Source organism: Hypomesus transpacificus, chromosome 2 (genome assembly GCF_021917145.1).
Source record: "Hypomesus transpacificus isolate Combined female chromosome 2, fHypTra1, whole genome shotgun sequence".
NCBI lineage: Eukaryota > Metazoa > Chordata > Actinopteri > Osmeriformes > Osmeridae > Hypomesus > Hypomesus transpacificus.
The window spans coordinates 12,667,889-12,678,670 of record NC_061061.1 but is presented as its reverse complement, the minus strand read 5'-3'; the positions used below and the strand labels follow the sequence as shown (position 1 = coordinate 12,678,670).

Genomic DNA, 10,782 nt, shown 5'->3' with positions numbered 1-10,782 from the left:
TTTTTAGGCAACACTGCACCATAGGCCTCTTTGGACATTAAAACATCTACAAACACAAATCTAACCATACTATACATTCAATGCAAGCAACTGCATGCATGTAACCTTTGATAGGTCCGATTAAACCAGACAACACATGAGCCTTAATACGACTTGGAGACACGAGCTATCAGTGGAGAATCTGGGGCGGCTACCTCTTTTTAGTCACCCGGCTTTTCAGCTCGTAGACAGATAGCCCCTACGCACAGGTTCCAAATCAGTTATTATCCCTCTCCTCCCACTCACGCGCCTTCGTAAGACTGACGGTGGATCTGTGTCTGGTGGATCCTCCGAGTGACAGACAGCAGCGATCCTGTCATCAACAAAGGGCGTACAAAGCTCGCTACCCCACCGGGAGAATTATGCATGGGCACCTGCTACTCAACTTCTATTGGATGTTTTGCGTTTCAGTAATTTGGTCCAGCCCACTCTTCTTTTCTATTGGTTAAGCTTTGTGACTGTTGTGTTCCGTTAAATCTAATTTGCCATCTAGAAGTTTATTTGCCAGTTAAGGGGCGGGACAAAATTGTCTCATTGAAAGGGCGGGTTTAGGATGTGGTTGTAGATTTTCATTTGAAGCAAACATTTTTAAGGCGTTGCCAAAAACCATATCATCACCTTTGATTGGCGTAGAGACCGGAAAGGCGTTACTGTGCTGAAGTTAGGGCCTTGCCCTCATTCGCATGTCTGTTTTATTCTCACTGAGAATGTGAGTGTGCGGCTTCCACTGAGAGAACGGCGTAATGATAAAAGCCGCATTTGCGGTAGCCTACACACCTCGTACTTAATATCAGTCAAGAAAAAAAGAGAGAGAAAGCGCCTTATAACCCGTCTCCTCCCGCTGTAGCCTTATCCACTTCTCGGAGAAGATTCTGAAGGTGAGCTATTCAGTTACCCTACTCTAATTCAGTCGTAGGTAGTGAAATATATTGAAAGGCGTCGTATCATATTTCTTTGGGATTGGCTAGTTGCTAGCACCGCTAGGTTGGTCTAAATGCGGGTGGCATAACGCCGAAAATGACACCAGTACAGAGGACAGCGACCCAGCGGCGTTCTGGCTCTCTAGTTAGCAAGCAGGCCTTCAACAATATAAAGACGTCTGGAAGATCATAAAAGGCAGTGCTTATTTTAATTTATATTGTCAATAATATTAGCCCGCAGCTAACCTAGCAATTTTGGCTTTATAATTCAGTCAATTGCATCTTGGTTAGTTAGGGTTATTATAAATTAAATTTGTTATTAAGCCATTTAGGATGGGCCAATATGATGATAATATAATTGACACATCAATTATTTGACAGTAACTCCGTTGGCTCTCGTGAAGTTCTAATTTACGCGGTCCATTAACTCAAATTGTCCTATAACCCGCAGGGTAGTCGCCGATAAATGAAATATTCACATCTCATGGTCGAGGTGTGGTAATGCCTTTGTCAGCGTTAATGCATATAGCCACGACCACTGCAGGTTATAGTCTATTAACGTGGACGAACACACATTTTTAGGATAAACTGCCCTTGTTTAACAGGTTTAAAGTGAAGTTGTCACCATTTCTAACACTGCCTTCTCAAAACGAAAGAAAAGGCGTTCCAAGACCCCTTATCCGCCTACCCTGCCGCGCGCACGCACGCACTCCCCCACACACGCACACAGACACACACACACACACAGACCCCCCCCCCCCCCACACACACACACACACACACACACACACACTACCCAATGACCTCCGCTCTAACTCCACTCCATTGTCTTTACTATTGTCACGCTGTGTGGTGTTGCTATGGAGAAGAGCAGTCTGTTTGGAGTTTTTTTTGGCATCTCATGTCTCGTGCTGGCGTGGTCGGTCTCTCAGTGCACCGCGAAGCTCGACCCATTCAAATGTCCGTTGTAAAGAGTATTATTATGGTAAATAGGCTAGAGACCTGCTGACAGAAAAGATGATACTACTCCGTAGTAACATTGGAAGACTGCCCCAGAAAGACTTTCTCTATCATTAAGGAAGGTATTCTCCATTACGGTACATATTCCAGTGTGAAATGATGTTGCTATTTTAAGCTAGTGTTCCCCTTCAATAAACCTTTATTGTTGATTTGGTGGAAGAAATAAATTAGGCATGATTTTTGAATCGCCAAGATGGGAAGTGAACTGAGACCTGCTGAACTTAGATATGCTGCTTATGGAGAGGAGAGGAATGATTAGGTTATACCACAAGTCATGAAGCCTGTAAACGCTGGTGACTGTCTGAGGCAGGATTCTGTGTTGACGATGACTCGAGTCACCGCTGCCACCCTCGGTGACAGGAAGTGTTGTAGAGGAGACTCACCCTGGACACGCTCTTACTGAGGAATGAAGAGAGGCAGGCCTGGGAACATACCTGCCATGTAGACCTAACGATCTAAACACACTGCAGCCAGGGCAGCAAAATACCTGTCTGCTCTGTGAGGGTGGGTTGATTATTGTGCTTCAGGAAGACTCCTGACTGCTCTTTGAAGCTTCTACAGACCTTGTCCTCACTGCTCTCTGAAGCATCTACAGGGGCCATGTTGACATGAACAAAGACAACATGACTTTAGTTGACTGATGTAGAAGGCCTCCTCTTTCTGTCACTCTTAATTACTTTATTCTTTACTTGGGTGCCGTTACTGTACTTTTGTTACAGTAATCACACATGGCCTGTTGATTGGCTGTAGTGATCACACATTATGGCTTGTTGATTAGCTGTAGTAATCACACGTTATGGCCCAGTAAATATTGATAAAGGACATAAAAGAGCTACTATGAGTCACAACCTACCAGGATGAGCAATCGGTTGTAAATAATGTGGCAAACTATAGGGCTGAGTCACCAAAATCAAAGTACAACCATATCTGCTTCCTACGTGTGGTCCCAGGACAGGGTCGGGGCTACGCTCTGAGCTGCTGTGTGGTTAGAGGTGTGGAAGAGGCCGTTACTAAGGCTAGGGCCGCGCATCCTCATCACCGCTCTGTTGAGAGTCCAGCCTCCATCGGGGATACTGCTCATCTGCCCGTACGTTAGTCCAGGACCCAGGGCGTCAGGGATACTGCTCATCTGCCCGTACGTTAGTCCAGGACCCAGGGCGTCAGGGATACTGCTCATCTGCCCGTACGTTAGTCCAGGACCCAGGGCGTCAGGGATACTGCTCATCTGCCCGTACGTTAGTCCAGGACCCAGGGCGTCAGGGATACTGCTCATCTGCCCGTACGTTAGTCCAGGACCCAGGGCGTCAGGGATACTGCTCATCTGCCTGTACGTTAGTCCAGGACCCAGGGCGTCAGGGATACTGCTCATCTGCCCGTACGTTAGTCCAGGACCCAGGGCGTCAGGGATACTGCTCATCTGCCCGTACGTTAGTCCAGGACCCAGGGCGTCAGGGAGACCTGATGAGGAGCGTCACTTAAGGGAGCAGGACTTCCTGCTTGGTGGAGCCTATTCTGCTCTTCAAGACTTTGGAATCTTTTAGGATCTCTATCTATCTTTTGAAGGATCACCATTTTCATGCCAACATCTCCTTTTCACCTTTCCTCTTCACTGTCCCTCTCTTTACCCCCCCCCCCTCACTCTCCCTCCCGTCTCACAGTCTAACTGACTGTCATGTCAGTTTACTGAGTCAGTTGATGCATCTCTCCCTCTCTCCCTGTCTCTCTCTGTCTCTCTCTCCCCCCCCCCCCCCCCCCCCCCTCTCTCTCTCTCTCTCTCTCTCTCTCTCTCTCTCTCTCTCTCTCTCTCTCTCTCTCTCTCTCTCTCCCCCCCTCTCTCTCTCTCTCCCCCCCCCCCCCCCCCCTCTCTCTCTCTCTCTCTCCCCCCCCCCCTCTCTCTATCTCTTTCTCTCTTTCCCTCCCCTTCCTCAGTTCCTCCATCTTTCCTGACCGTCTTCTGGATTGGCTGTGTTTCTCAATTAGGCCATCTCTGGCTGGATCTGCGTTATCTGGGCTGTGAGGCAACACTGCTCTGTGTGTGTGTGTGTGTGCGTGGGTGTGTGTGTGTCTATGTGTGTGTGTGTGTCTGTGCGTGTTAAAGCAGGATCAAATCACTGTCAGTTTCCGATAGTAGCCTGCAGCCCCCTCCCCATCAGTGGCATACCAGTGCTCAGCATCATGTAGCGGAGTGGGGCAGCTCTACCACAGTCTTCTCTTAAACCGAACATGACACACACACATACTCACAAACACACACGCACACAAACGTGACCACACACACGCACACACAAATGTGACAGTTGATTGTAGGTGTGTAACCCTGTCTCCCTCCTCTCCTGTCCCCCACCCTCTCCTCCTCACCCATCTCTCGTCCTCTCTCCAGTGCCAGCAGTACCATGTCCAGGTCATCAGGGGGCGGCGCCAATGACATCACCCGCTTCCTGTCGTCAGGGGCGGGGCCAGCATCGCCCTCCTCGGCCCCTCCCACTGGCCATGTGTTCTCAGCCTCCAGCCAGGCCGACTGGGCGGCCAAGAGGCTGGTGTGGGTCCCGTCAGAGAAGCACGGCTTTGAGGTGAGGACCTGGGGAGGGGCGGGGCCTGGGGAGGGGCGGGGCCTGGGGAGGGGCGGGGCCTGAACTGTGGGTGTGGCTACTCCTTTGTCTCTTATTTTAGGAGGGATGTTTGTTGAGCCGGTGAGTGACTGGCCACAGGTATGTGTGTGCGTGTGTGTGTGTGTGTGTGTGTGTGTGTGTGAGAATGCCGGGTGTGTCATGCAGGTGTGTCAAGGAATGGCGGAGCGGGGGATGAAAGGGTGAGGGGGGGGGGGGGGGGTTAGCCGGTTTGAGCTGTCAAAAACAAAATCATTATAACACACAGTGTGTTCCACGACTTCCTTTTTATACCAATCGCTTCAAACCAGGTATCATCTTCTGAGCCGTGCTTTAGTTTCTCATCATGTTCCAGAAGCATCTACTCCAGTGTGCCAGTGTGCCAGTGGCTGGACAGTGTGCCAGTGTGCCAGTGGCTGGACAGTGTGCCAGTGGCTGGACAGTGTGCCTGTGGCTGGACAGTGTGCCAGTGGCTGGACAGTGTGCCAGTGGCTGGACAGTGTGCCAGTGGCTGGACAGTGTGCCTGTGGCTGGACAGTGTGCCAGTGGCTGGACAGTGTGCCAGTGGCTGGACAGTGTGCCAGTGGCTGGACAGTGTTCTGGAGCGGTGCTGCCGTCCTGTCTGTGCTCCTCCTCCTCTCTGCTGGTCTCCTTCAGATATGGAGCTCTATGAATAGAACAATCCTGTCCTTCAGCTCTCTAATGTTAGGGGCCACGGTTCACACACTGACTTCCTTTCACATCCATGATCTGAGAATGCTGCCCTCACACACACACGCACGTGTTTACATGCCCTCACATACAAACACTTGCATACACAAAGACTCGCGCGAACACACACACGCAGGGAGTGTTTAAGTGTGGAGCAGAACAGTGTCCTGTGACCTGGTCATGCTCCCGGTTCAGCACTTCCTGTTTGTCTGTCTCATGTCAGGCTGACCGGAACTGCTCCTTTGACCCTCCATCCCCCTCTCCTTCCTTCCTTCCTCTATCATCCTCTCATCTCTCCCTTTTGGACTTCAGAGTCCATACATAACACACAATAAATAACTTCCTCATTTTAAATGTCCCCAAGTCACCTCTGGGCTCAGTCCTGAAATGACTCGTCGCCTTGTGTCCCCTTCCAGTCTGCGAGCATCCGCGAGGAGCGCGGGGACGAGGTGGAGGTGGAGCTGACCGACAGCCACACCCGGCTCACCCTCTCCAGGGAGGAGGTGCAGCGGATGAACCCGCCCCGCTTCAGCAAGGTGGAGGACATGGCTGACCTCACCTGCCTCAACGAGGCCTCCGTCCTCCACAACCTCCGAGAGAGATACTACTCTGGGCTTATCTATGTGAGTCCACACACACACACACACACACCGTCTCATGCGGAGAGGCACTGTGAAGGAGACCCTAACATCAACACATGCCCTGTACACGGTGTGTGAGGTGTCCTCTGGTCCCAGCGGTGTAACTGATAGGGGGAAACAGGGGAGCAAAGAGGCCTCATCTTACAGGGTGCTCATGCTGTCCCAGGGAGAGGAAGGAGACACGACTCCTGTTTCTCTCATCAAGAAAAGGAAGACAAAGATACAGGAAATATTAGGAAAGATAAGAAATCTGAAGTGAGATTGTACACATGTATATGCCTAACCCTGGATAACCATCTTCATTTTATCTGTCAGGGTAGTTAGCGTGTCTTTGACTGAGGGAGCGAGAGAGATAGAGTCAGGAATGTGCAAAAGAGAAGATTATGAAAGCAGTCAGTGGAGAAATCAAGGCTGTGAGGTTGCAATGCATACTCCCATATCTCTGTAACCCTCACACACACACACACACACAGACTGGGAGAGGGGAGAGTTCAGGGCTGTGTGTTTGTAAAGGCTCTAACACGGCTGCCTCCTCATGAGTCCATAAACCCAAAACACTCCACATATTAGACTGTACCCAAAACACTCCACATATTAGACTGTACCCAAAACACACTCCACATATTACACTGTACCCAAAACACTCCACATATTAGACTTTACCAAAACACACTCCACATATTAGACTGTACCCAAACACACTCCACATATTAGACTGTACCCAAACACACTCCACATATTAGACTGTACCCAAACACACTCCACATATTAGACTGTACCCAAAACACTCCACACTCCACATATTAGACTGTTCCCAAAACACTCCACATATTAGACTGTACCCAAACACTCCACATATTAGACTGTACTCAGGTCCCCGGCCCTGCTGTACGGCTGCCTCAGGCATGCTAGTGTACCACTGTAGGTATGGAACACCTGAGGTTCTGCATAATGAGGAGATGTGTCCGTCCCTCAGCTGGGTCTCTACATGGGGCTGGGCCCTGATTAGCCTGCAAAGTCTCTGAGATGAAAGTTCATGTCTTCGTCTTATCTTTGTACTCTAACCTATGTATATGTGTGTGTGTGTGTGTGTGTTTCTGTGTGTCACTCTGGCATGTGCGTGTGTGTGTGCATGTGTGTGTGTGTGTGTGCGTGTGTGTGTTGTAGACATACTCAGGGCTATTCTGCGTGGTAGTCAACCCCTATAAGAACCTGCCCATCTACACAGAGTCCATCGTGGAGATGTACCGGGGCAAGAAGCGCCACGAGATGCCCCCTCACATCTACGCCATATCAGAAGCTGCCTACCGTAGCATGCTGCAAGGTACGCAGCGCTGACCCTAGCCCTGACCCCTGACCCCCGGCACTAACCCACCCAGCTGCCCTGGAACAGCGCCGCTACATCTACTCTGACACGCTGACGACAACACAAGCGCTTTCCAGAGTTGCCGTGGCTCTTTGTAGTGGTGTAGTAGAGTTTTACGTAGCACTGTTATGATCATGCATTTCACTGTAGTGTTAACAAGTCCTTGCCATGGTTAGAGCCAAATGTTTGAACCATTGTCAGTTCCCAGACCTCCTCAGACAGGGAGTGTGACCGACAGGCAGGTCTGTCTCAGGGTGATTGAGCAATGCCTTTACCCTGAGGCTTCAACCCTGAGGACAGGCTGCTAGATGACAGCACGACACTGACGGAATAGCTCTCTTACTTTCTCTCTCTTTACCACTCCCTTCCACCCCTCCTCTCTCTCTCTCTCTCTCTCTCTCTCTCTCTTTTTCTCTCTCTTTCTCTTTTTCTCTTTATCTTTCTCTCTCTTTTCCTGTTCCAATCTCTTTTTATCTCTCACACACTCAACCAGGTTTGACATGTGTGAGATTGTTTGATCGTTGAACCAGTATGACCGGTGTGAGGTATGTGTGTGTGTGCGTGTGAACAACTATGGACACACCAAAACTGAAGAACAACCTTCTGGGAAGACCATTCCTGTGTGTGTGACCAGCCTCTCTGCAACCCAGAGAGCGAGTGAATGACAAGGCTAACGGGATCCAAACAGGCCCATGGTTAAAGCTGTCCAATTCCAAAAGGATTGCATAAAGCAGCATTATTCTGTTGACACTAGCTGAATAGTTGACATGTTCTGGTACTAAGTATGCAGTGATGCAAGGTTCCTGGTCAGACGTTAAGCTGCCTTCTGGCACATTCTGTACACTGTGAGCAGTATTATTGTTTTCATTAAAAACAATTGTTTCCTTTTGCAGACCGGGAAGACCAGTCAATACTCTGCACGTGAGTTACCTGTCTGTGTGTCTGTCTGTCTGTCTCTTTCCTGCCTGCATTCTGTCTGTGTGCCAACCTGTCTGTCTGTCTGTCTGTCTGGTAACCATATTTAGAATGAGGCCTCTGTTTTTAGCCTCTACAGACCTACAGTTCCAAACATTGCGACCAGTTTGAGTATTTTTACCCCAGTCTCCTTCATATCCTTCCAACAGCAACGTCAGTAACGCTGTCTACATCCTGCACACCTGCTCTGTGTTTACAGCCCTGGCTTACAATGCACTGCATGGGTCCCCCTCTCACTGCTGTTAGAACTGTCTGGACCGACCCATGAAACCCTTTTTATAAGACCCTGTTACTCTTCTCTTTTTGGTGTTTGTGTTTATAATGTTTCCCATTTGTGTTTATGCATGCGTGCTTGTTTTATTGAGGACCTCCTTGAAGACAAGATGGGGTTTGTTCGATGTGTGTATTTATCGTGTGTGTGTATTTATCGCGTGTGTGTGTGTGTGTTTCAGAGGAGAGTCAGGAGCAGGAAAGACAGAGAACACTAAGAAAGTCATCCAGTATTTGGCTCATGTTGCCTCGTCACACAAGACTGGAACTCTGGGAAGAACTAAAGACCCCTCCATGCAGGTAGCCAGGGGGGAGGAGAGGGGGAGGGAGGGAGGAGGAGAGGGAGGGAGGGAGGGAGGGAGGAGAGGGAGGGAGGAGGAGAGGGAGGGAGGGAGGGAGGGAGGGAGGAGAGGGAGGAGGAGAGGGGGGAGGGAGGTGTAGAGGGCTGCTCCTTTCCCTCCTGACCTATAACTTTTTAATAACACATGCTGCTTCTCTCTTCTTCTACCTGTTCCCTCCATCGTCCTCTCTTCCCTCCTCTTGCTCTCTCCACGGCCTTCTCCCCTCTTTTGCTCGCACCCTGTCTTCTCCTCCACTGTCTTTTCCGGGTGTCAGACGGAAGGCAATAGGTCCCTCCCCAGGCCCAGTTCCCTGGTGAACAGGGTAAGTGGTCCTCTCCTGTCCTGTCCTGTCCTGCTACTTCAAACTAACATAAACTGCCCCTAAACCAGGACTACTGATGCCATGTCACCTTAACCTGTCAAACATCGTACATTAGAATTGAGCTTGTTTGTTTGTGTTCATCGTTTTATTGTTGTCTCATTTGTCTTTTATTGATGTCTTATTTTGTCTTTTTTTATCCTTCTCATCTGTGGATTCATCCATCATCCTCCTCTTTCCACCAACACTTTCTTTTGACAATTCTCAGAGTGTGCAATATGTGAGTATCAAACTAACAGATGATTATAATCAGGGGGTGCAGTGGTGGGATCATGGCAGATGTAGAATGATAGAGCTGATGTATGATTTCTTGGTCTAAGTGACGGAGAATCATGTGATCTTTAACTTGTCAGTGGCTGTCTCGTTGCCAGTAGCATAGCAGAGCTCCGTCCATCTGTGTGGCCCAGCCTTGTGAACGATGGCTGTGAACGATGGCTGTGAACGATGGCTGTGAACGATGGCTGTGAACGATGGCTGTGAAGGTGTGAACGATGTCTGTGAACAAATGTGTGAACGATGGCTGTGAATGATGGCTGTGAACGATGGCTGTGAACGATGGCTGTGAACGATGGCTTGTGAACGATGGCTTGTGAACGATGGCTGTGAACGATGGCTTGTGAACGATGGCTGTGAACGATGGCTGTGAACGATGGCTTGTGAACGATGGCTATGAACGATGGCTGTGAACGATGGCTGTGAACGATGGCTGTGAACGATGGCTGTGAACGATGGCTGTAAACGATGGCTTGTGAACGATGGCTTGTGAACGATGGCTATGAACGATGGCTGTGAACGATGGCTTGTGAACGATGGCTTGTGAACGATGGCTTGTGATTAACCACTGTACCCAGCAAGGCGTGTGGTCGTGCACACATTCCCGCTGTACTGGAATCTGTATGCATACTCTGCCCACACATGTTTGTCTAAGCGGGTGCGTTTGAGCATGTGTGTAGTGTAGTGCTCATGTATCTATGTAACGTGCTTTGTTGTTGTGTGTGTGTGTGTGTGTGTGTGTGTGTGTGAGTGTGTGTGTGAGTGTGTGAGTGTGTGAGTGTGTGTGTGTGTGTGTGTGTGTGTGTGTGTGTGTGTCAGACTCAAAATGCTGCTTGGCTGGCAGTCTTTACCTGCTTGTCTTACCTCCTCCAGTCGCACGCTCAAACACAAGCCCTGCTACGGCCAATGCTGCAACCACAGCTGTCCAGCTGTCCAGCTGACCCCGGCTCTGGCTCTGGCTCTGTGGCAGACACTGCCCTGGCTCTGAGAATAAACATCTAAAATGCAACCATCTTTAGCGTTGACTAAGCCAGTGTTTCTCAAATGGGGGTACAGTACTACAGGGGGTATGTGAGAGATCAAATGATAATCATAATAATAAGAAAAAATAAATCATGAAAACATGGGTGTAAAAACCTATTTCTACAATATAAATACAGGTAAAGGGGGAACTTATATTCATAAATCAGGATAAGGAGGTGAACAGGGTTTGAGAACCTCGGGATCAGGCAGTGATCTCA

General features: G+C 49.4%; 1 protein-coding gene across 1 annotated transcript in view; it reads left to right on the top strand.

Moving 5' to 3' along the window:
* The first annotated feature begins 748 nt into the window (after positions 1–748).
* The window catches only part of myh14 (myosin, heavy chain 14, non-muscle), a 29,691-nt gene continuing 19,657 nt past the window's right edge, over positions 749–10,782 (top strand). Inside the window, exons 1-8 of the mRNA XM_047033646.1 lie at positions 749–917; positions 4,360–4,549; positions 5,713–5,919; positions 7,105–7,261; positions 8,197–8,224; positions 8,731–8,848; positions 9,164–9,266; positions 10,598–10,608. Of these exons, the coding sequence (XP_046889602.1) occupies positions 4,373–4,549; positions 5,713–5,919; positions 7,105–7,261; positions 8,197–8,224; positions 8,731–8,848; positions 9,164–9,266; positions 10,598–10,608 (801 nt within the window). The 5' untranslated portion in view covers positions 749–917; positions 4,360–4,372. The remainder of the gene's footprint in view (positions 918–4,359; positions 4,550–5,712; positions 5,920–7,104; positions 7,262–8,196; positions 8,225–8,730; positions 8,849–9,163; positions 9,267–10,597; positions 10,609–10,782) is intronic.